This window comes from Danio aesculapii, chromosome 12 (genome assembly GCF_903798145.1).
Source record: "Danio aesculapii chromosome 12, fDanAes4.1, whole genome shotgun sequence".
Taxonomy (NCBI): domain Eukaryota; kingdom Metazoa; phylum Chordata; class Actinopteri; order Cypriniformes; family Danionidae; genus Danio; species Danio aesculapii.
Genome location: NC_079446.1, coordinates 10270406 through 10297576, shown reverse-complemented (window position 1 = coordinate 10297576; position 27171 = coordinate 10270406). Strand labels below are relative to the sequence as shown.

Sequence of the window (27171 nt, the reverse complement as noted above, 5' to 3'; positions counted from 1 at the left end):
ATTTTAGCACATATTATTTATTTTTTTAAATTGTCAACTTTTTTATATTTAATTTAGAAATCACTTAAACATTTATTATAACGTTATTATTATAGATTTACATATTTATTTGAATATTTATACATACATTTTTCCCCCTTCATTCCAGACATTGCATATATATATATATAATTGTTGATTATTGAATTATTTTTCCCCTGTGGCTAAAATATGGCTTTCCATAGATTACTAAGCTAAAAGTGTTTTAGAAATTCTTTTAATACTTCTTGTCATTATTTAATTCTTTTAAATATTTATATTTAAAATCTTTCAACTTTTTCAGATATCACTTTAACATTTATTGTAATGTTGTTTTAATAGTTTTACATATATATTTGAATAATTATACATATAATTTCCCCGTCATTCCTGATATTGCATCCTGAGTAATCCACAGATGCTAAAAACATTCAGTTATAATAAATAAAAGTCCAAACTAATTATTGATTGTTTAATTATCTTTCCCCTGTGGCTAAAATATGAGTTTTCCATATATTAGTGAGCTAGAAATTATTTTATTTTATTATAATTATTTTAAATCATTATTTCATTCCTTTAAATATAAAAAAAATCTACTTTTTCAGATTTAATTTAGATACCACTATATTTGAGTTGTTTTACTTATTTATTTGAATATTTATACATACTTTTTTTCCTCCTTCATTCCAGATATTGCATATATATATATATATATATATATATATATATATATATATATATATATATATATATATATATATATATATATGTATATATATATATATATATATATATATGTATATATATATATATATATATATATATATATATATATATATATATATATATATATATATATATATATATGTATATATATATATATGTATATATATATATATAAAAAACTAATTATTGATTATTTATTTATTTTCCCCCTGTGGCTAAAATATGGCCTTTCATAGATTAGTGAGCAAAATAGAAATTATTTAAGCTCAAATTATTTAATTATTTAAGCACAAATATTACCATTTTCTTTAAATATATATTTTTTTAAATGGTCAACATCTTTTTAGATTTAATTTAGACATCACTTTAACTTATATTATAATGTTATTTTAATTGTTTGACATATTTATTTGAATATTTATACATATAATATTTCCCTCCTGTCATTCCTGAGTAATCCACAAAACGCTAAAAAACATTCAGCTCTAATAAAAAGCAGTCCAAACTAATAATTGGTTTGACTTCAGCGAAAGCATGACCTCATTTTATGTATACCATGAATAATGTGTAAATCTGTTTGATTAGTGTACAAACAGCCAAATGTATAAACAGAAAACTAATTGATCTGGCTAAATCATCCAGGTCAAAATCCTCAAATATTGACATTTACAAGCAATCTCAACATGGGCAATCCTGTTGTCCACAATGCCCTGCAGGATCTTGCTGTGCCTAGCAGCAATATTGTCACAGCCCAGCAGGAGCAGCAAACAGCACTAAATAACGATCCGATAAAAAACAGACCTCGACAATACGGACCACATAGTAGGTGTGAAGTGCTATTAGCCCCCCGAACCCTCCTCTCCCGGCCCTCCATAATGAACGAGCCATCCAGGAATTGTCCCCCATTGATTGATATTGATTTGCATACACAGAGGTGAGTGATCTGAGCCTCTCTCCAGCAAATTAAGTTCAATGTGTCCAGAGCCTTGCTTTTGAATCCGAGTTGCAAAAGTGGCAGGGAGCCCGCTGACCAGAGCACCGCGGAGCCAGGATTAGCTCCTCTGCGGGTTATCTGGAGGTCACGGAGGGATTTCTCTTCCTTTTGCATTTAAAGTGCTCCCAGCTCCCCAACAAGTGCCCTAGTACTAACCCCCGCCATTAGTGGCTGACCTCACACGCTTCTCTTTGGGCAGCACACTGCACCAAAACCTAACTTAAACCTGACTTTAGGGAAACAAAAATGTGAAAAAAAAAATATGTTTAACTTTAAAATCCGGGTAGAAAAAATTAAAACGATTTTTTTTTGACAAATTTTCAAAACTTAAAAAAAATAATAATTGAAATTCACTAATTTGAATATAGGTTTTCTGATTCGCTATTCTCATAATTATCAGCCCTCTTGTGAAAATTCATTTTTTTAATATATATTTCGGTAACACTTTAGAATAATGGTCCATTAGTTATTGTTAGTTTACTAACATTAACTAAGTATGAATAGTCTTGTAAAACATTAATTCAACATTATGCATTATTAAAACCTAACGTTGTTCTTGTTGACATTAGTCAATGCACTGAGTTAACCTCAAACTCAAATAACATTTGCTAACATTAATGAAATTAATAAATACCATAATAAATGTATTCCTTATTGTTTCTTAATGTTAGTAAATACATTATGGAAAATTGCTATTGAACAGAAACAACTTTTTGGAGCACATTTTGTAAACATTTTGCCATGATGACAGTAAATAATATTTACTATTTACTACTTTGCAAGATGGTATTTATCTTAGAGTGCGATTTAAAGGCTTAATAAGGTTAAAGTTAAATAGACATTCAATGTACAACAGTGGTTTGTTCTGTAGCCAATCAGAAACAATAATAATTTTTAAGGTAGCTAATAATATTGATTTTATTTACATTTTTGACACATTTTTTTAAAATTATTATTAATTAATTCCAGCCAAAGTAAAAGAAGTATAAAAATGTATAATAATAACACTGTGAAAATACAGTATACTGTACACTCTCAGAATTAAAGGTACGGGAGCTGTCACTGGGGTGGTACCTTTTCAAAAGGTACAAATTTGTACTTAGAGGGTCCATATTGGTGCCTCAAAAGTATACATTTGTACCTAAAAAATTTAAGAGGAACACCTTTGTACTTTTTAGGTACTAATATGTACCCTTGAGGTATTAATATCGACCATTTAGGTACAAATTTGTACCTTTTGAAAAGGTACCACCCCAGTGACAGCTCCCGTACCTTTATTTCTGAGAGTGTACATTAAGAAATTTAGAGTTCACCCTAAAATGAAAATTTGCTGTTAATTAAGAAGATTTTCTTTAGGAGAACATTTAAAGAAGATTTTTAGCTGTAACTGTGGTCCTGGGTGATTTCATAAAATGGAAGTCAACTGGTATTGGCAGTTTTAGATGCAAAAAAAACATACAGGTCAAGTTTATTAACAATATTAACACATGTGGTTCCTGAGAATGCATTTAAGCCATGCTTATTTACTCCCTGGGCCATTAAATGGAAGTTGATACACAGCCGCACCATATTGGTGTTTCGTAACATATAGTTTTTATGTGGTGGGTTGTTAGGTTGTTTATGTGGAGGACCAGGACATACACACATACACTATGGACAATTTAACTTACCTAGTTCACCTACAGCACATATCTTTGGACTGTGGGTGAAACCGGAGCACTCAGATGAAACCCATTCAAACACAGAGAGAACATGCAAACTCCACACAGAAATGCCAACTGGCCCAGTCAGGGCTTGAACCAGCAACCGTCTTGCTGTGAGGCGACATCGCTACCCACTGCGCCACTGTGTCACCCACATTTAAGCCTTATGTAACACAGATACATCATTTACAACATCTTGTTTACAATCACAAAAGACGTTAAAGATGATCCACAAGATCAAAAAAGACATTAAAGATGATCCACAAGATGCATTTACAACATCTTGTTTACAACATATCTACAAACAGCTTTGGCTGAACTATCTTCAGGGTGTTTACAGTCTGGAGCAGGAGCTTTCTGTTACATTTCAGTGAATTTAGGCACATACTCACAAATGAGCTGACAGTATGGAGCCAGATCAGTGTCAAAAATAATACATTTACGAAATAAAATTCATACATGCACAGCAAAATTCACATTTTCAACTCAAAACACAATTTACAAATACAAAACAATTTGTGAATTCACAAGTAGAAATCATAAATATTTTCACCGAATGAATTGGATTTGTGTATATTATGAATCTTGTTTTGAATTAACGAATTGGATTTTGTAAATGTGATTTGTGTTGTCGATGTATGAATTATATATTGAAAATGTATTATTTTTAAGAGTGATCTGGCTCCATACTGAGGCTGTTGTTTTACACGTGTACCTTCTTGTTCTTCAAACTTGTTACTGGTATTCATCCTGAATGCTTCGACATATAGTAAATAAAAAAATGAACGATATGTGTATGCACACTCAAACCTCAGTCTGAATGATTGACTTTAAACAAGTTTGGATTTTGATAAATGTCTTTTTCTTCAAACATTTTAGTATATTGTTGCAAATGTTCATTTTCAGATTGTGAAATAGTTCTTAAAGTAAATCATAGGAATTACTTCAAATATGTGGTTAATAATATTTAAAGATTATTACTTGTGCTACTTTAACCTAATTATATTGACCTTTTTATTTTAATTTTTTTTTTATTCCAGCCAAACTAAGCGAAATAAGACTTGTAAAAATCTATAATAGGAAATTCTGTTCTTTGCTCTGTTAATTAAATATCAGAAGGTTTCTTACAACAGTCAATTATATATACAATCATGCCTGAAGTTATTCATACACCTGGCAAATTCTGACTTAAAGTTACTTTTATACAACCAGCAAGTTTTTTTTGGAACGGAAATGACACTGGCTCCACAAAAGACGGTAAAGATGATCCACAAGATGCATAATTGTGGAAAAAAAAATCTCAGCTTTCATTATAAAAAAATCCGGGCTTGACTGTACATCTCCCATTGAACATCAACTTGAAATGTCCTTAAAAATTCAGCAATGTCAATTTGTATTTGGTCAGCTACTGGCAGTGCTAATTATTAATATGCTAAATCAAAACTCCATTTATTTTATTCTTCAATATTAACTTAAAGCCTGTATAACTGGTTTACAACAAGGTTTAAAACAAGTTTTGTTATATCAGTCTTTGCTCACGTGAGACATCTGTGTTTCAGCTCTTAGATCTGTTCATGGTGTGGGATTGGTCCACGTATCTGGCAGACTACGGACAGCCCACCTCAAAGTACCTGCGGGTGAACCCCTCCACTGCGCTAGCACTTTTGGAGAAGTACGTATTTTCTTTTCTTTCAAGTGCACTCCTGGGAAATCATTTCAACTTTCTAAAATGCTTAAAATAATTACATCTCTGACAAGAATGGGATTGAATGTCATTTTAAAACTATGTACCTGGGAATTTATTCTTCAAAATTACCAAAATATTATACATATCTCCTGCTAACAATGAGTAAAAAGGCCATTACATAGAAATGGCTTAAGGAAGATTCTTCATCTGTAGGTGAATGGCATGATATCATAAAAACATGTATGATATGGTAGTACTGATGCTTTTCTTAAGACAACAATCCTATAAATTTCCGTCATACCGGGGAAAGTGGTTGAGAACACATGTAGTGTTTTAATTTTATTGCTGTGTTTTTATTTATATGTATCTGGAATCCTCCCTCAAGAGCTTTTCAGTCTTTCATATGTAACCCTTAACAAAACTTTGTATGGCAGGATCTGTTCAAATATAAATACTTATGAATCTAAATAAGATTGTATTTAGTGACCTTGGTTCTTGGTATTTTATGTCGTTTTGTTTGTATATAGTCATCTGAAAGTGTTATTTTGTTACTATTTGTTTGAAAAATGAAAAAAAAACTTATTACAGACTTATTACAGATTACATATCAAACCTTAATGCTTATAATGTTGCCTTAAAGCCCTGAAATACTTAACAGCAAAATTATTTTGTTTGTATTTGGCATTTTTTTAAGTTTAAAATCATTTTTGAATGTCTTTCAGGATTGCCATACTCTTACTAGAAAAAGTGTTTAGATGAAATATGTAAATATGTGCTCTATGCGCTCCTCTAAATAAGTAAATGAACATACAACAAAAATGACAGTTATAAAAACATCCAACACAGTGAATCTCTGGCATCTCCAGTCAATTGACATTTATTTATATACACTAACCGGCCACTTTATTAGGTACACCTCACTAGTACTGGGTTGAACCCTCCCTTTTGCCTTCAGAACTGCCTTAATCTTTCATGGCATAGATTCAACAAGCTACTGGAAATATTACTCAGAGATTTTGGTCCATATTGACTTGATAGCATCACGCAGTTCCTGCAGATTTTTTGGCTGCACATCCATGATGCGAATCTCCCATTCCACCACATCCCAAAGGTGCACTATTGGATTGAGATATGGTGACTGTAGAGGCCATTTGAGTACAGTGAACTTATTGTCATGTTCAAGAAACCAATCTGAGATGATTCACGCTTTGTGACATGGTGTATTATCCTGCTGGAAGTAGCCATCAGAAGATGGGTACACTGTGGTCATAAAGGGATGGACATGGTCAGCAACAATACTCAGGTAGGCTGTGGCATTGACACGGTGCCCAAAGTGTGCCAAGAAAATATCCCCCACATCACTGCACCACCAACGCCTGCCTAAACCATCGACATAAGGCAGGATGGATCCATGCTTTCATGTTGTTGATGCCAAATTCTGACCCTACCATCCGAATGTTGCAGCAGAAATTGAGACTCATCAGACCAGGCAATGTTTTTTCAATCTTCTATTGTCCAATTTTGGTGAGTGTGTAAATTGTGGCCTCAGTTTCCTGTTCTTAGCTGACAGGAGTGGCACCAGATGTGGTCCTCTGCTGCTGTAACCCATCTGCCTCAAGGTTGGACGTGTTGTGAGTTCAGAGATGCTCCTCTGCATACCTCGGTTGTATTGAGTGGTTGTTTGAGTTACTGTTGCCTTTCTATGGAGAGAGATTAGACTCAATAATAATTCACGCAAAAGACACGATGTACACATGCGTAGCCAAATTCACGTACGTAAAATATTTATTTATACTTACAAAAACAATTCACATGCACAAAATAAAAATACATTTTCATAAAATACGTTTCACAAATGCAAAACACCATTTGCAAATATATAAGAGTGTACAAGAAGTTTTGAATGTTTAAAATTCACGAGTTCATCCTGAATGAGAATGTGCAAATCCTCTCTCACGTACGACTCACCCTGAATACGAGTGTGTGCATTTTTGAGACTTTCCTGTCAGCACACACCTCCCACGTGAGTCACTCGTGCCCTGTAGCCAATAAGATGCGAGCTTACTGTTCAACCAATCACAACCAATCACAACTCACCATTTGCGCAGTCTAACTTAATTAACGGAGATGATCCTCTAAGAAGAAGAATACTCCTCTATTTAGCATGGCAGGTGAAGAGCGGGATGCGCGGGTAAGTGGTTACTTGATTTCTATAGTGGTTTATGTATGCAAAGATTAAGTATCAAACGTTTGTTAAAGCAATGGCTGCTGTTGTTTATAATGTAAACTTTATAACGTAAATTAAGATCATCTCCGTTAATTAAGTCAGACTGCGCAAATGGTGAGTTGTGATTGGTTGTGATTGGTTGAACAGTAAGCTCGCATCTTATTGGCTACAGGGCACGAGTGACTCACGTGGGAGGTGTGTGCTGACAGGAAAGTCTTAAAAATGCACACACTCGTATTCAGGGTGAGTCGTACGTGAGAGAGGATTTGCACATTCTCATTCAGGATGAACTCGTGAATTTTAAACATTCAAAACTTCTTGTACACTCTTATATATTTGCAAATGGTGTTTTGCATTTGTGAAACGTATTTTATGAAAATGTATTTTTATTTTGTGCATGTGAATTGTTTTTGTAAGTATAAATAAATATTTTACGTACGTGAATTTGGCTACGCATGTGTACATCGTGTCTTTTGCGTGAATTATTATTGAGTCTAATCTCTCTCCATACCTTTCTATCAGCTGAAACCAGTCTGGCCATTCTCCTCTGACCTCTGGCATCAACAAGGCATTTGCGCCCACAGAACTGCCGCTCGCTGATCATTTTCTCTTTTTTAGACCATTCTCTATAAACCCTAGAGATGGTTGTGGGTGAAAATCCCAAAAGATCTGCAGTTTCTGAAATACTCAGACCAGCGCCTCTGGCACCAACAACCATGCCACGTTCAAAGTCACTTAAATCCTTTCTTCACCATTCTGATGCTCGGTTTGAGCTGCAGCAGATCGTCTTGACCATGTCTACATGCCTAAATGCATTCAGTTGCTGCCATGTGATAGGATGATTAGAAATTTGCATTAACAAGCAGTTGGACAGGTGTACCTAATAAAGTGATATCCCTTAAAGGGATAGTTCACCCAAAAATGAACTTCATTTACTCACTTGTTTCAAACCTTTATGACATTCTTTATTCTGTTAAGCACTGAAGAAGATCATTTTTAAATTCCTAGAGACCTGTAACCATTGACTTCTATATTGTTTTTCCTACTGTGAACGTCAATGGTTACAGGTTTTCAGCATACTTCAAAATATCTTCTTTGGTGTTCAACAGAATGAACGAAACTAAAGGTTTGGAACCAATTGAGCGGTAGTTTAAAAAAAGTGAGTGTATTTTTTATTTTTGGGTGAACTATCCCTTTAAAATAAATAGGTTGCCCCTAAATCAGCTTTACAGTATTAAAAATGTGAAAAAAGGTCAAATTATGTCATCTAAAAATATGTAAAATGGTTCAATTATGTTTTTACTAGATAACAAATTCTAAACAAACTTAATTTTGACTAGATTTTGTTAAAATCATTACAACAGTTTTTTTTTCTCAATGATTTTGCTTGAAGTATTTGAGGGCTTTGAGAAGGAAGCTGACAGCACGTGTATTTTCCAACAGAACCTCAAACATCAAAGAACAAAAGAGATTTAACAATAGAGCTTTTCTTTGTCCTTTAAACTTAATATATAAACTTGGTTCTCTTTCTTTTTTTCTTTTCCTTTTTTACTAACCAATGGCAGAGTCAACAGAGGGTACGTAGATCCAACTTGAATTTCTATGTCCATAGTAATGTGTCATGCTGCATGCTAAGACTGTTACATTCGTATACATTTTTTAAAAAATCATTTCATCATCATTACTTCATCCCAAACCCCTTACAGCATGTATACTTTACGAATATAAATCATTCATATATCATGATATACAAGTCATGCATCGCTATATCATGATTGTTTTATCTATATTGAAAAATCTGACACAGGCTTATTGTAAATATATGCTTCAGGATTTATTTTTGCAAAATTGTAAAAACGTAACTCAGTTGAAGTTAAAATTATTCGCCCTCCTGTCAAATTTCTTTTCTTTTTCAAATATTTCCCAAATGATGTTTAACAGCGGGGATTTTTTCACAGTATTTTCTATAATATTTTTTCTTCTGGAGAAGGTCTTATTTGTTTTATTTCGGCTAGAATAAAAGCAGTTTTAAATGATTTAAAAACCATTTTAAGGTCAAAATGATTAGCCTTCTTAATCTATATCTTTCTTTGATTGTCTACAGAGCAAACCATCATTACATAATGACTTGCCTATAATGTCACTTTAAGCTGAATACTAATATCTTGAAGAATATCCAGTAAAATATTATGTGCTTTCATTATAACAAAGATGAATAAAACAATCAGTTATTAGAAATGAGTTATCAAAACTATTATGTTTAGAAATGTGTTGAAACAGAAATTGGGGAAAAAAATATACAGGGGGGCTAAAAATTCAGGAGGGCTAATAATTCTGACTTCAACTTTGACTTTAGTTTTTGTTCCTTTTCACATTGGTTGTTCCTTTATCACAGTGATCCTTCTCATCAACCAGTTAAGCCTCACTTAAACATTTTAATGTCCACTCAAGCATCACAGAGTATTCTGTTGTTTTTATTATTATTATTATTATTGTTATTATCATAATTGATCCTGTACTATCAGGCTTTAATAACCTATATGAAATATAATGAGAATACGGAGGAAAAAAAGCTCAGTTTTACTTTTTGCTCTGAAAACAGGGCAAAAGAGCAGCATAGTAGTCTACTTGCACGAAATGCCTATAAATAGTATCATTCTTTTACTCTTTATCTCCCAATATGTCTTTAGTAAGATTACATTTAGGTTTTAATTATGGTGGGCAAAACTCAGCGATCACTCAATGCAGAAGTATAAAACAGCCTTAAGCTTTAAATCACAATCCATAAATTAAAAATAAGCGGAAAAAACTCGCCATCGAATCCTATCTGAAAAATGTTTTGCTCATGAACACCACCAAATAGTGTTTTACTGTAGCTTCAGCAGCTCAAGGCATGTGAACAAAACTGCCAATCTCATTGGTCGGCCATTTTTTATCATGGTGCGTCAAACCAAAAACACAAAACAAAACTGAGGTGTTGTCTTCTTTTAAATTACTTTTTAAAATGCCTGCCATTTTGTATACAATCCAATACTATCTCACAGCAGTTCGTAACTTTTCGATTTAGTGGCTAATTCATATGAATTCATAGGATCTCATTCGTACAATTTAGTGCGATTTGCTTATCCCTAATGACGGTTGAGTTTAGGGGTGGGCTTTGGTGGGTTTGGAAACCTTCATTTTCATTAGGCTTGGGCGGTATCCAAATTTTGATACTGTCAAACCTCCTCCCTATTTTACCTCAGTATACGGAATTACTGTGCATAATAAAAAACAATGATGTAAGGCTCAGACAGCATCACCAAACTGTTGGCTTGTGCCTAAACCAGTGTTTCCCAACCCTGTTCCTGGAGGCACACCAACAGTACACATTTTCATTCTCTCCCTAATCAAACACACCTGAATCAACTTATCATAACATCAGAAGAGACTCCAACACCTGAAGTTAATGGGTCAGAAAAGGGAGATATCCAAAATATGTACTGTTGGTGTGCCTCCAGGAACAGGGTTGGGAAACACTGGCCTAAACCATTCAGAAACTGAATACCGATATGCGACCTTAGGCTCGCGGTCACCTGTTGGTCTTGTTTGTATTAGAGATCTGCGCAGGACGCTCTCTCTCATTCACACACATACACACACATAGACAGCACCAAGCCAGCAACGCACAGCATCACGCTTTCTCTCTCATTCACACACAATCACACACACATAGACGGCACCAAGCCAGCGATGCCCAGCATCACGCTCTCTCTCTCATTCACATTCACGCACGCACGCACGCACGCACGCACGCACGCACGCACGCACGCACGCACGCACACACACACACACACACTAACACTAACAGCATCCACGCGCGTGCTCACTCTGGAGCGATATTGTTAGACCACCAGCTCCCGTTCAAACAGACCACACCACAGTTACCGACCGCTCCCGCGTTTAATTCGAAAAATTCCCACACCGCAAGAAATCTGGTCGGGTCCTGCGGCTCCCGCGGGACAGCAGCGAGAATGCAGACCTCTAGTTTGTATTTATCACGTCTCCCTTCTCGTTCCGTCGAAACCCAAAATACTGCAAAACTGCAGAGGTTGTGTTCTTTTTCGAGACCAGGTCACTTGGTGTGTGACTCGCCATCTTACCTCACCTCTCTCTCTCCTCCACTCTGTCCCGTGATGACAATCAAGCATTTGCATTTTTAGGCATTAAATAAATTATATTTAAGACTTGTCTCTTATATAAGTGCATTGTTTTTTATGACAGTATTACAGTATTGAAACTGATACCATTGCTATTTTTAGATCCCGCGGTATACCATATTACCGTATTACCGCCCAAGCCTAATTTTCATACGACTGAACTCTGAATTTCCCACTAAACTGACAAAATGCAAAATAGTTACGTTTCCTTGTGAGATCAGGCTGGTACAATCACATTCGCAATCTTTGTTTAGCCATAAGGGGGCCCTCACAGAATCTCCGTGTGCAGAAATCCAGAGATTTCCACAGATTTTTAGCCCATCATTGAGTCTATGTATTTACTTGTGTAAATGTGAGCAAATTTATATTTATTTAATTTTTAAATTCATGTCACTAATATTATTGTGATATAATAATAGTCATATCAAAATGTTCATATGATATTAAGTAATATTTTCTGTCTTTTAATAGATATATTATGAGAAACTTGCTTTGTTTACCAAATAAGTGGCTCTAGATGGATTTGCATTGTAAGCATTAAATAAAAGTTAAAAAGGTATTATTTTATTATTTCATATATTAAGTTTTTAGTTATGATGCTCCTAAAATTATTCTGCATAAATCCGCAAATTTTATACAAAATTCTCAGCGGGAATAGCAAAAAAATCTCTGCAGATTCTGTCTGGCCCTGGCCATGAGGTGTTAAATGTCGACTATAATTGTGCGCAATAATCGTCCAAACATATTTTTTTTTTTAATCTTTTTTTTTTTTTTTTTGTAGTTTTCTTCATTATTCATTTGACTGCTGCTACATACTATCTTCTCAATGTCCTTTTCCAGGATGAAAGACACGAGTAAAAAGAACAACATCTTCTCCCAGTTCAGGAAGAATGATCGCGACCGGCAGAAGCTGATCGAGACTGTGGTAAAGCAGCTGAGAAGTCTGGTCAATGGCATGTCCCAGCATTCCTAGAGTCGTCCACATGAACTCCAAACACTGGGTTTGACAATATAACTTATAAATAACATTAGATTTTCTTTTCTTGGCCCCCATGGTTTTTTTTTTTTTTTTTTTTTTTGCTCAAAATCCAGTAACTCTCCGAAAAGACCCGTGGTATATATTTTGACTGCATCCTCCATGTCTTCTGCCAAAATATTCACCACCGTAGGTTAATAATGTAAATATCGGGCAAAAATGAAGAAGAAAAAAAAACAAAGAAGTGAACAGAAGTTATGCAGTAATTTTTTGTAATGTATTTTTAAAGGTTGAGAATTATGTTTTGTACGTTGTGAAAGTACAATGACTCTAACACTACACTTGAGAGAGTGTGTGTGCGCGTGTGTGACTGCTGATCGGTCATATTGCAACCTGTATGAAATTCTCCCTAGTGTACCATGGTTGAAGTTTTTATTGTACATATTTTTAAATATATTTAACTCTCCTATGGAATCATGCTTCCCATGGGTCTGCCTTGAGTTGAGTTTGACTCACATTAGGTAAGTTATCAATGCTAAAAACATTTGCATGAGAGTGCTACATTTTTATTTCCCTTCTACGTCGACAGGCTTCAAACAAAAGAATCTAAAACTGTCGGCTCCATTTGAAGGAATGTTGCACAAATGCGCCACAGAATTATATTTAATTTTAATTTCCTCAGGGTGAATTGAAAGCTTTGGGTTCAAATGCTTTAGTATTCTTTATTTTTCTTTTATTATTATTAAAACGAGCAATAATTGGTCCAGCTACAGAGAAACGTTAGGTTCATGTCATTGTTTCAATCTATTTTGTTTCTTAAATTTATTTTCACCAGGCATTTTTGCACTGATTAAAAATTATTTAAGTTTGCCTTTCAACAAGCAACTGTATATGCTAATGTATTTAAATTACCATTGTATATATACCACACTATTTTGTTAAAACCGGGCGGGTAAAAATGGAATGTAAAGATAAAACATTTGTCGTTAGCTCTGAGTGGTCCCATATTTCCGTTTCCTGTGATCTCACGACTGTAACGACACTAATACTGGTTTCGCTTTAAAATAACTCTCATGACTTGCTTAACAAATCAGTAGTTACTTTAAATATTTAAAATACATTGAATGAAGACATTTTGAATATACATTAACTGACGATCTGTTAAGCATTGTGTAATGTTTGTTATAACATTACTTAAGGTTAATATGAAGTCTAACCCTAATGAGAATCACAATATCCCAAAGTCTCTCCCTGCATTACCTGGAGTTTCTCAAACTCAAGTGACTTCAGATGTTTTCAAGGTCCGCTCATTTTTATTTGTGTGCTTTAATAAAATATGATCACAAAAATATATTTGTTGTTGGTGTTGTTATTTTATGCATAATAATGCAAAAGCATTGTATTTCTTAATAGAGAAACTGTTGGCATCTTGTGAACATGACATTTTAGTTCATTTAAAACATATATTTTTTAAGGAAACAAATAAAATTTCCTCAAAAAAAAGAAAAGAGGTTATTATTAAGTTTATTATTATGTTATATTAGTATATTATATATGTTGTCAAATTGTCGAATGATTTGAAACACAAATGTCAAAATTTGGGTGAAATGATTGTTCATGGGTTTGCAAAATCTGGTAGCCCGAGGCGCCTGGGCTATTGTTTTTTCAGTCAGGCTACCAAAAATGTGTCAACATCATGCACAGTGGGCTTTCTAGATAGATTAGGTAGCCCGACTGATAAAACAATATCACTGGGACTACCATTTTGTGAGCCCGTACTCGTGGAAGTTTAACCTACATATTTAATTTGACCTTTAATAGTTGTCATTATTTTTTGCTTAAAATTCAATTAAACAGAAATTCAAGTCTTATTTGTTTTTTTTATTACTTTATTTTAAGGATTTTTATATATATCCACACACACACAGAACAAGAGCAAACATTGGCTCGTATTTTAGACAAACAAAAGACAATATAAAAGAAAACAACAAAGAAAAGAGACAAAAGAACAACAACAAAAAAAGAAAAACACACATCATAGTCACAAAACATACAATCGAAACTAGAGAGGGTGTATAGCTTAAACCTCAGAGGGGTCACTGGATTGATCTTAAGATGTAGATTTGTCAAATAAATCATTTTCTCGTGGAGCCAGTCCATAAAAATGTGAGTCTTTCCATCTGAATAACAGATATCATATCAGAAATCCCGTTCTGAAATGAGGGGGGTAACGGTGATTTCCAATTATTAAGCAATAGTCTTTTAGCCACCACCATGCCTTACATTAAAGAGTCTTGCACTGTTTGCGGGAGAGAAAATGTGTTTTGTGAAAATCCAAAGATGGCAAGTTCGGCATCTGGCAGAAAAAGTGTACTATAAGCCTTGTCAAATATGTTGGTTCAGTCTTATTTGTTTTTGACCAGAAAAATAAATAAATAAATAAATAAATCATTTATATATTTTTTATGTCTCATAACCTTGAACAATAAATTTATTACAGTACACTACAGTACGCTTGTTCAAACTACTTCTTTAAAATGAGTTGAAACAACACAATTCTTGAATTTAATTGTTTTTTAATCAATAATTTTGTTTTTAAACTATTAATTTTCTTAACAGATTTGTGTTGAGACGACATGAAGGAATTGTGTGGAAGCCATACTTTTATACTCGCAGTCTATTAAATATTGTTAAAGAGCACAATGTTGGATTTTCGTAATTATTAATAAATGCTGTACATGTTAATGTTAGTAAATACATCAGCTAATGAAAACTTATTCTATTTATTGTAAGTGTGACTGAGGATTTTATGATTTTCACCTTGATCAACTGCAAATTTCACTGCAGAAAAGATGCTTTAATAAAATGCTAACTTTGATTATTATTTTAAATGATGTAATTTCTTTCCCCAAATTAACTGTTTTACTGAATTTGCAATCAAACAAATGCAGCCTTGTTAAACTTGAGACAATAAATATACACACATAAATGAGTGCTTGCATACACTGCTTTTTTGGCTTGGTTTTATTTTATTTATTTTTTTTTTTTTTTTGCAGGGTTGCCAGATCCTAAATGTTTGGAGTGTTGTCTCATCAGAAACACATACAACACATCCTGCTGAGGGATCAGACAGTGCCTTTTGTTCACATTAGTTCATTTCACGTTCTATACCTTTGAAGATAAGATTCATTATTTAAGTTTTAGACCTATTTGGTCCTGCTGCTTGACTTGTTACCAGATTGCACTATATTTTTCTCTTACATGGAGACTCTCAATAGTGCAGTGTATATTTTCAATGTAAAGGAAATGTGGAGGAAGGAATGTGAAGAAAATTTCATACCTGAAGAAAATCTGTTTTCTTATTTCAGAGTTGCCAAACTTGATGCTGCTTGGTTTTAAATTTGTATAATGCAAAAAAAAAAAAAAACTTCAAAATTTGTTAAAAAGGAAGAAATTATTTCCTCAATCAAATAACATGCAGCTTGTTCATATATAGGGGCTTTTTTTTTGTTTTATTAATAATAAATTGTTGTTGGAACTTTTATATATTTATAACTTGTGCTTATAATTTAGATTCACCATATATTTTACTGCAAATCTATAGTATTATTAGAAAAAATATATATTTCATTTTTTTATGTTTTATTTTATTTTACATACATTAAAAAGATTTTTTTTAAGTTATTGTATCAATATTGTTTTAGCTAAACAGTTTTATGTTTTTTCATGTGTCCTTAACATATTTTTCTTGTTTTCTTGCTGACATCATCTCAAGAAAAGGTTACAAATTATAATAAATAAATAAATAGTGATGTCGCCTCACAGCAAGAAGGTTGCTGGTTCAAGCCTCGGCTGGGTCAGTTAGCGTTTCTGTTTGGAGTTTGCATGTTCTCTCTGCGTTCACGTGGGTTTCCTCCGGGTGCTCTGGTTTCCCCCACAATCCAAAGACATGTGGTACAGGTGAATTGGGTAGGCTAAATTGTCCATAGTGTATGAGTGTGTTTGGATGTTTACCAGAGATGGGTTGCAGCTGGAAGGGCATCCGCTGCGTAAAACATGTGCTGGAGAAGTTGGTGGTTCATTCTGCTGTGGCAATCCCGGATTCATAAATGGACTAAGCCGACAAGAAAATGAATGAATGAATAAATAATTGTATAAATTAAAAATAAAATTGTTAATGTGGAATTAACAGATAAAATATTGCCAGCTAAATGCAGATGCTAATAATTAGATTCTATACTTATAATTAATACAGATAATGTGAATTATTGCACAGAATATGCACAGTTACATTGCAGAATAATACTATTAAATAAAATGGTTAAAAACATCTGAATGAACTTCAAGTTTACACCCTGAAGTTAACACTTGTTAGCTCAGCCAATATGGTAAGTTAAATAGAAATTATTTAAATTTAAGTGTTAAATCTTTATTTCTAAAAACACACAACAAGACCCTACAAATACGTATGTACACATAATCTGTCTTCTAAAACTTTTAAAAGAGACCGCAAAACAGGCATTAACATAACAACCACAGCTGACACGGTTAAAGCCGTTTATATATTCCACTATCTGATCGTTTAGTTTGGTTTGGCCAGGAAAGACGGAGCCTTTATTAGCAACAGTATTTTTAAATGCAAATAAAAGGCGGAATGAGGCTCCAGAGACTGCAGGTTATACGGCTTCAAATCCGAGTCTTCAGTCTGACCCTTTAGTGAACTGTTTGGCTGTGCTCTCGTGACCCCCTCCTGCGGTGCTCACGGTTCAAACTGCGTTCGCGGGTCTATATGTCATGTAAACTCATAAATCAAAGACAAATTCACTACCTATAGCTGTGCCACGTGTCACTAATGCGAGTCATTTTGTGCACGTAAACAACAGCAGCCAGTAGCTGCAGCGGGCTGCAGAGACACGTCATCAAAGGTAAAGATTATGTAGTTTGAATATATGCTGTGAAAGTGATGATAATAGGGTGTATATTTCCTTTCCTCGGAGGATAGAGACATTTTTGAAGATGGTAATCAGAACTGTTTCTTTTCATGGGGGTGCGAATTATGTGGGGAAGGGGTGTGCTGCTAAATAAAGCGTCTTGACTATATTTTGCATTTTGGTGACCACCAAAGTTAGAAATTACATGTCATTGCGCACTAAATAAAGGACTGAGCTAAATTTGAGTAAAATAAGGACAAACCCAACAGTTATGTTAATTAAATTTTGAACCCAAAGTTGGGTTTGTCCACATTTCACCCAATATTGCTTCGAAACAATTCTGCATTGTTTCGCCTGAGGAGGCAACAATAACAGTTATTTTCTTTCTTATGTGAACCCATGGAAGGTTTGTCGTTTTGTTAATATATCATTTTGCATATACATATTCTGCAATGAACTTATTTTCTTTAAAACATGGGCTATTTTGAAATAATCGGAGTTTAACGGCGCCATCGTCACAACAAACCATCGAGTTTATCTCTCACAATTCCTGTCAGATTTTTTGTTTGTTTGTTTGTTTAACATCGACCTCTTGTTAAATGAATATTTCATAGATAGATAGATAGATAGATAGATAGATAGATAGATAGATAGATAGATAGATAGATAGATAGATAGATAGAAATAGATTTAAGGCAATTTGCTATTTATCTCACCCTCGTGTGGTTTTAACCCTTAACGAGTTTCTGATTTTCTGTTTTATACACAAAAGATATTTCGAAGAAAGCTGAAAACCTGCAATTCCAAAGGAAAAACAATTACCGTGGAAGTCAATGCTACAGGTTTCCAGCTTTCCTTAAAATATAGACTATTATTTTATGTTCAACAAGAAGAAAGTAAGCTGAGCCAGATAATGGGTAAACAGTGTAAATGATTACATATTTTTTATTTAGTTTCAACTATCCCTTTAAAGTCATTATATAATTTTCAACTACGTTTTTAAAACAGACCCCCCCCCCCCTTTTCGTAGCTAAATATAGGCGGGGAAAACTGTGATAAAAGCGACGATCTTCATCGAAGCCTCCAATTAAACTCTCTCTCCTCTCTCGCACTGCAGTGAAAGATTGTTTATCTCTTGACCCAATTAGAACATTACTGTAAGTGGCTTTAATGATGCCCTTGATTTGATTTTTGTGATGGACAACGCAGAATAGATGGCAGTGTGGATAATTACTGCTGCTCAGGCGGCGTATCTCGTTATTTGATGGACAGTGAACTTGGCGAGCTTTGCGCCCTGAGTTCACAGAGATGTCAGGGTCCGCGCTGCAGGGTCACCAGCGGGTCACTAGCGCCCGGGAACGAGCACCAACACACAAAACTCCGCGCTGGGAGTGAATGAAAGATTAGACCAGAAATACAGGGGGTTTTAGAGGGAAGATTACGAGTATTGCTAGATCGATAAACAAACAGGTAGCCCAAACAAGATATTAATAGATGAAAGAGAATTCATGCGTGCGGTAAACTCGGTTATAAAAACTCGGTTTAGGTTGCGGTGAACCACTGAGAACATTGTGAACATTAACATTTTAACTGAAATGGTAAAGTAACAAAAATATGTACAGTTGAAATTAAAATTAATAAACCCCCTTTGATTTTTTTTGTTTGTCCTTTTTTTAAATATTTCCCAAAAACAACAACAAAAAAATTCTTATGGAGAAAGTCTTATTTGTTTTATTTTGGCTAGAATAAAACAGTGTTTAATTAAAAAAAATTAAGGTCATAATTATTAGCCCCTTTAAGCAATATTTTTTTCGATAGTCTACAAAACAAACCATCTTTATACAATAACTTGCCTAATTACCCTATACCGCCAAGTTAACCTAGTTAAGCCTTTAAATGTCACTTTAAGCTGTATAGAAGTGTCTTGAAAAATATATAGTCAAATATAATTTACTGTCATCATGGCAAAGATGAAATAAATCAGTTATTAGGAATGAGTTATTAAAACTATTATGTTTAGAAATGTGTTCTTCGTTAAACAGAAAAAAAATCTGCCCTTCGTTAAACAGAAATTGGGGAAAAAATAAACAGGGGGGCTAATAATTCTGACTTCAACTGTATATTTAATATTTGTTAATTTACTAACAACAATGTTTTAACTGAGTTGGAAAATAAATATTTGCTGGATTTTCAGTCTCAAGTGAAATCATTGGTTTATTCTGACCTAGTTGTTTTCTGGGGGGAAATTCTTTAAATTACAATTATTTTACATGGAAATGTTTTCATGTTAACATTAATATTTTACTTTATATTTCATTCATAATTAATAAATCCAGTGAAGTCAAAAATATGAGGGTTTTTTTTTTTAAATGATCTCTTTATATAGAAAGAGCATAATTGAGTACACCTCACTTTCAATATGAATATTTGTACCCATTTCTCAGTGAATACAGGCAGTGTTTTGGTGCGTTTAAATAAAACAGATTTATTTAACAGATATATTTATTAAAATAATATTTTAGTCACCAAACATGTTTAGAAATTCAAAGATAATACAAATAAATTCAAGCAAAATATTGCAAAAAAAAAAAAATTACAACCTACAAAAATTTTCCCTTTTTTATTTCTTTCTTTTTTTTTTTTTTTTTGCTTCTTTTGATTTTTCCTCTTTATTAAATTTGTATTTAATATTTTTCTACAACATATACATTTGGGTGTACTAGTTTTTGGACCGTTCTCGTAAGTTATTTTGTTAGATAAGCTCCAGATATTGCTTCAGTAGAGGCTAATCTAATGTATGTGCACAAATATAATATTGTATAGCTTCCAGATAAAAGTCACAATTCTGAGAACATTTGTCACTTAAGATTTAATTACATATTAGATTTTTTAAATTAAAAATTATAGGAAAATAAAATTTAAATTATGAAAAATATGTGAAAAATATGTTTGTGTGTGCATAAATATAGGAAAATATAAAATCATGTTAAATATATTGACCCTTTTTAGACCCATCAAATTCTACAATAAAGTTCGGTCTCAAACAAAGTGGTTTAAAAACAAAAAAACAGCACCTCAAAGTAAAAGGCACAGTTTACACATATGTTATAATCTAAAATAAATAAATACCAACATAAACCACATTGTAAACGAGCAGAGGAATTTATACAAGCTTTCTTCAGTGAACTATCCTTGAACTTCAGGTTGCATTGCTCTGGGCTCAAAGAGTTTATTAGGTTCATCAAAGCATTTCACACACTGCCACGACTCTTACGAGGGAAAACAAGCCTCATAATTGCACAAATTCACAAATAAGGCCAAGTTTGAAGGTTCGCTCAGGGTATTTGGCATGCTTGGGTCATGCCGTAGAATAAATATGGCAACGGTCGAGTAATGGGTTAACATATGAACGCACTGCTTACACAGAGACATGCCTAAAATACCCTCAAACATAGATGTGTCATGCGTGAGTATTCCCCGTCCCATCACACAGGATGAAAGGTGAAATGCAGGGCAGGCACACATCAAAGAATGAGGAGAGGGAAAAATTTGGAGCCATCCTGTCTCTTTAACTGACTGACTTCCCAGCTTGTTTTTTCCACGTTATGGCTGTCGTAAAAACAGTAATTCAGACTGCAGTGGGTGTTTGCTCTTCATGTACCGGTAACCTTGCTCTGCTCCGTCACTTTTTGAGCTGACCCGAGTTTGAACCCGCAGCGAGACAATGATCATATTTATGATATTACTGCACACTCTGCTCCACATGAAAACAGGGCATAATATCTGTGGCACGGGTTCCAGGTTAAAGTCTAACATGAGATCAGATCACTCATGACAACATACAGCTGTCATAACTTATAGCAAACAGCGACCTCAACAACTTGGATGCAGCCCAGAGTTCACAGGTTCCCTTTTTTACACTCAAACAAATGCTGCTTGTTCAAACTACTTAGTTAAAATGAGCTGAAACAACACAATTCTTGAGATTTTTGGGGGGACAACTTGATTGTTTTATGTTCAATCGACTTAAATTTGTTAATTTAACTTAACAAATTTGATGTGCATTCTGTGAAACCCCATTTTTGTTTGTAGTGTAAAGTTGAATAATATTTTAGCACTTTCTTTACCATTTTATTTTGAAGTGTATCAGTGTAGTAGCTAATTCCTGTGATTAATGACCTGATTCAACTCTTTTTACATGTATAGAACTTTACATTTATAGAAATATCTAGAAATCACACTATTATAGATAACTTTTGAAAATAAAATACATTATATTATATATGCACATTACATTAGTAGTGAACATTTCAAGTGTAGCAAAATCTGCGTTAAAAAATAACATTTTTACAACAACACACTTTATTTTATTACATTATTAATTTAATTATTATACAATATGTTAACTACTAACTCAAATGTTTACTATTGTACATATATTTTTATATAAACTGCTGCAGGGACGATTTTCACTCAAACAATTCATTGAACGTTTAATTAAACTTGAAACCTTGAAGACTAAAACTGCATTTTCCATATAATGTATACGTTTAGCACTGAACATGTTTGGGTAGGCTTGTGTTATGGTCTTTTAAGGACCCCCATAGCCGAGAAGAACAAAAAGAGGGACATTTAAGGGATTTAAAATGTAAAAGTAAAGCTTCACAGTTTAAGCTCCTCAATTAAATCCTCCGCGGCATTTCTGATGCCACACAAGCCCAGAGTAATGAGTGTAAACGACGGGAATATTGGCAACAAAAGAGCCTCGGATGCTTCCTTTTGTGTCGGGGGAATTAACACCTTTTCAAAGTGAAATCTCAGGATTGTCTGCCTTCTACAGGAGGTGGTATTAAAATGCGCCTATAACAAATGGTTGAGAGTTTGGAGCCGCTTCTGCCCTGTGGGCGGGGCGAGATGACACCACAATTAAAGATGAACTTTGTGTGAACTAATTTATCTGAGGAAGTTAACAGGAGGAGACCTGCGCGCAATGGATATATAAGGGCGCGCAGGCGAGGACGCCCTCAGTTTGTGCGTAAAGACGCGTCTCCTCTCCAGAAGCTTGTTTTTCGTTTTGGCGATCTTTTGCGCGCTTCAATATGGGGCTGTACACTCTTATAGTTACCTTTCTCTGCACCATCGTGCTACCCGTTTTACTCTTCCTCGCTGCGGTCAAGTTGTGGGAGATGTTAATGATCCGACGTGTCGATCCGAACTGCAGAAGTCCTCTACCGCCAGGTACCATGGGCTTGCCGTTCATTGGAGAAACGCTCCAGCTGATCCTCCAGGTACGCGTGCACTTTTACAGCAATTTGCTGCAAGTTCACCTGAAAGTATTTAACTGCTAAACGAATTATTTCTTGTGTTACAACATGCATTTGTGAGCTTTGTGCCAATAACGCATCTTCGTCACACACAGAGAAGGAAGTTTCTGCGTATGAAACGGCAGAAATACGGATGCATCTACAAGACGCACCTCTTCGGGAACCCGACTGTCAGGGTGATGGGAGCTGATAATGTGAGGCAGATTCTGCTGGGTGAACACAAGCTGGTGTCTGTTCAGTGGCCAGCATCAGTGAGAACCATCCTGGGCTCTGACACCCTCTCCAATGTCCATGGAGCTCAACACAAAAACAAGAAAAAGGTAAGGATGATGAGATGTACTTTAGCAAGTTTTTTTAATCTATCTATCTATCTATCTATCTATCTATCTATCTATCTATCTATCTATCTATCTATCTATCTATCTATCTATCTATCTATCTATCTATCTATCTATCTATCTATCTATCTATCTATCTATCTATCTATCTATCTATCATAATTTTAGTAAAATATAAATGTAAGAAATGGTTGGTTGTCCATATTTTACCCAGATATGAGTTGAAGTAAATCAGTTTTTAATGCATCTATAGTGTAAAAATTGTAAATAATTCGAAGAATGTCAGAGTATTTCAGTCTTTTCAATTCAATACTTTTTACTTGAGTAACCTAACCTGCCATTTCTTAGTCATTATTTGTGAAAATTACAAAAGTTTGAGTAAATTCTACATTTTTTGCTTCTTTACTTATTAATGTTTTACACTCACTCATGTTTGAAACTTAATGTTAAATATTTTATATATTATATATAGAACAAATAATATATATTTACATATTAATTTTAAAATAAATATTTTATATATTACCCATATTAAATATTTGAGGCATCTTCAAAAAGGCAAATTGTCTGATATCATTAATTTTTTTAAATAAGTTTTTTCTTCTGTTTTAGGCCATTATGAGAGCGTTCTCTCGAGATGCTCTGGAGCACTACATCCCAGTGATCCAGCAGGAGGTGAAGAGCGCCATACAGGACTGGCTGCAAAAAGACTCCTGCGTGCTGGTTTATCCAGAGATGAAGAAACTCATGTTTCGGATAGCCATGAGAATCCTGCTTGGATTTGAACCAGAGCAAATTAAGACGGACAAGCAAGAACTGGTGGAAGCTTTTGAGGAAATGATCAAAAACTTGTTCTCCTTGCCAATCGACGTTCCCTTCAGTGGTCTGTACAGGGTGAGTTACTCAGAACAACAGTCTGAAGATGCGTTACCAATATGTGATACTCCTAAACTCAACTTGTGTAATTTTTGTTTGGCAGGGTTTGAGAGCACGCAATTTCATTCACTCCAAAATTGAAGAAAACATCAGGAAGAAAATTCAAGATGATGACAATGAAAACGAGCAGAAACACAAAGACGCTCTTCAGCTGTTGATCGAGAACAGCAGAAGAAGTGACGAACCTTTTAGTTTGCAGGTAATGTATTAATTTTATCCTATTCTGTACCCCTAAACAGTACGATTCGGTGTTAATGTGATGTTTTTATTGCTCAGGCAATGAAAGAAGCAGCTACAGAGCTTCTGTTTGGAGGTCATGAAACCACAGCCAGTACTGCAACCTCACTGGTTATGTTCCTGGGTCTGAACACAGAAGTGGTGCAGAAGGTCAGAGAGGAGGTTCAGGAGAAGGTAAGATCTAAGGAGTTTCATTCTCAGTTTGATGATGTTAATCAATCAGTGCGAATCAGGGCTAATGTTAAATTTGCATCGACAGGTTGAAATGGGCATGTATACACCTGGAAAGAGCTTGAGTATGGAGCTGTTGGAGCAGCTGAAGTACACTGGATGTGTGATTAAAGAAACTCTCCGAATCAACCCTCCTGTTCCCGGAGGATTCAGAGTCGCACTCAAAACCTTTGAATTGAATGTAAGTTGAACTTCAAGCTTCAAAATGTCTTTGAAAAAAAGATAAACTAGTATATATACTCAATAAACTATAATATTTATCTAATACATTTTCATTATATAATTCGTTTAACTTTAAAATAATTAATTTGTATAAATTGTAAAAAAAAAAAAATCTGTTTTAGTCTTTCTACTTTTAAAATTTATATTTATATAGATAAAAAAATTAAATAGAATATTTTAATCATTTAAAATAATAAAAATATAAATTATTTCTATAAATTATAATCAATAAACTATAATATTTATCTAATAAATTATTGTTATATAATTCGTTTCATTTTTAAAATAATTTATTTGGATAAAATTGTTATAATCACTAAACAATAATATTTATCTATTAAATTCTCGCTATATAACTTTTAAAATAAATTTATTACTAATTATTGAGGTAAAATAATTTTAAAAAAAAATTTGTAATTAATTATAAAAAAAATTTAAAGTGAAAGTGGTTTCCTACATCAATTTTTAAGCACACTAGATTTTAATTACTTTAAAATAGAGTTTAAATAATTTAATAGAGCTAAAAAATGATGTTTATCAAATAAAATATATATTTTAGTCATTCTAATGCTGGCCTTTTTCAATAATTTATACATTGCTTAGTAAAAATAGTTTGTACACCAGTTTTTCAGTGCATGTTGTAATTTGTCAGAAAATAAATTTTTACACTATATATTTCCTTTCAGGGTTACCAGATTCCTAAAGGATGGAACGTCATTTACAGCATCTGTGACACGCACGACGTGGCCGACGTCTTTCCAAACAAAGACGAGTTCCAGCCGGAGAGATTCATGAGGAAAGGTCTGGAGGACGGGTCCAGGTTTAACTACATCCCCTTCGGAGGAGGATCCAGGATGTGTGTGGGCAAAGAGTTCGCCAAAGTGTTACTCAAGATCTTTTTAGTTGAGTTAACGCAGCAGTGCAATTGGATTCTCTCAAACGGACCCCCGACAATGAAAACAGGCCCGACTGTTTACCCAGTGGACAATCTCCCTACCAAATTCACTAGTTATGTCCGAAATTAGCCTAACAAGAGCGTTGTACATATGTTTTTATTTTAGATGAGCTGTTATGTATTGCATATTTTCTATTTTGTTTATATAAAACAGATGTGTATATAAGTCTATGCGAGGAAGCGAAAACGAGGGCACTACTTTCTCATGGATCACTGTAATGCTACAGAGTGTCTGTGATGTATATTTATAATGTAGTTGTGTTATATAGCTTTTGTACTGTATGCAACTTATTTAACTTGCTCTTTATCTTATGGGTTTTATTTAATAAAACATGTTCTTACAAATTTCAGTAGGTCTGAGTCGTTAAGTGTTCATTCTCATGCAAATACACACGCATGTGCAAATTTGAAATACCCAGACTGTTTGCAGAAAAGTCTGTCACAATTAAATGAAACAGCCTTTTGTGTTTGGATGTAATTAGATGCAAACTATGCTCATATTAACCATCATATTGTACTAGATCATATTAAAACTTTAGTAGAAATCATACATTTTAGCAAGTAAAAAATAAAGATCAGAAAGTCAGGTTTTTATACAGTAAACAGAAATAATTGTTATTTTTATAAACGATTTTTAGATCAAATATTGAAGAATCCAATTGCTGGGTTAAAAATGTCACTGAATCTTTTATGAATTTAACAAAACTTATATTCTTCCATATTTGGGTTAAACGACCCAACATTTTTTAAGTGTAATATTTCAAGATGCCAATTTTGTTAACTCAAGGTTTAAATATTAATATAAGAGTTTTCAATGTGATGCATAGAGTTTTGTGTGTGTGTGACATGTTTAAGGTTATTAAAATGAATGTACAATGTGCTTTCAGAGACGAAAAAAGGGAAACATTGTACCATCTATAAGTACTAATTCTGGTGACTTAATAGTCACAAAGTCTCTGGAAAGGCAAATAGAACAAAGTAATATATATTTTTCCAACACAGTCTCACGGCAAACCGTAACTTTTTGATTTAGTGGCTAATTCGTTTGAATTCGTACAATCTAATTTGTACGATTTAGTACGATTTGCTCATCTCCCAATGATGGACGGGTTTAGGGGTGGGGTTAGGTGCCACGCCTCCTTTTTAAAATCGTACAATTTCATACAAATGAACTCGTACAAATTCGTACGAATCAGCCACTAAACTGAAAAAAACGTAAAATACTTACGTATTCTCGTGTGATCAGGCTGATTTTTCAGACCACAGCGAAATCCTATAGTATAGACGTGTCATTATGCATAAGGTTTTGAAGAATATTTACTATTATGGAAATGTACTATATATCTTTTGCTCGCCATAATGACAAAAAAATCTAAATATCAGCTATTATTTTGGAGATACAGAGAGACCATATATGCATTTTTCTGTCAGTAGTCTTCTGTACAATTATGAAGATAACTTCTTATT

General features: G+C 33.8%; 2 protein-coding genes across 6 annotated transcripts in view; both read left to right on the top strand.

The window, feature by feature from the left end:
• exoc6 (exocyst complex component 6) overlaps positions 1 to 13881 on the top strand; it is a 127810-nt gene extending 113929 nt beyond the window's left edge. For 4 of the 5 annotated variants that reach the window (XM_056468955.1, XM_056468954.1, XM_056468957.1 and 1 more), the window contains 2 exons: positions 5001 to 5113; positions 12395 to 13881. In XM_056468955.1, the coding sequence (XP_056324930.1) occupies positions 5001 to 5113; positions 12395 to 12527 (246 nt within the window). In that variant the 3' untranslated portion in view covers positions 12528 to 13881. Of the gene's footprint in view, positions 1 to 5000; positions 5114 to 8920; positions 9068 to 12394 lie in introns of those variants that run through there. The other variant, XM_056468958.1, reaches the window with a different exon arrangement.
• Positions 13882 to 22479: 8598 nt separating this feature from the next.
• Positions 22480 to 26054, top strand: LOC130238366 (cytochrome P450 26A1). The gene is made up of 7 exons (XM_056469364.1): positions 22480 to 22749; positions 22881 to 23105; positions 23736 to 24017; positions 24103 to 24258; positions 24336 to 24470; positions 24556 to 24708; positions 25436 to 26054. Exons 1-7 carry the CDS (start codon positions 22561 to 22563, stop codon positions 25772 to 25774), a joined length of 1479 nt encoding a protein of 492 aa, XP_056325339.1. The 5' UTR covers positions 22480 to 22560; the 3' UTR covers positions 25775 to 26054.
• Positions 26055 to 27171: the final 1117 nt, after the last annotated feature.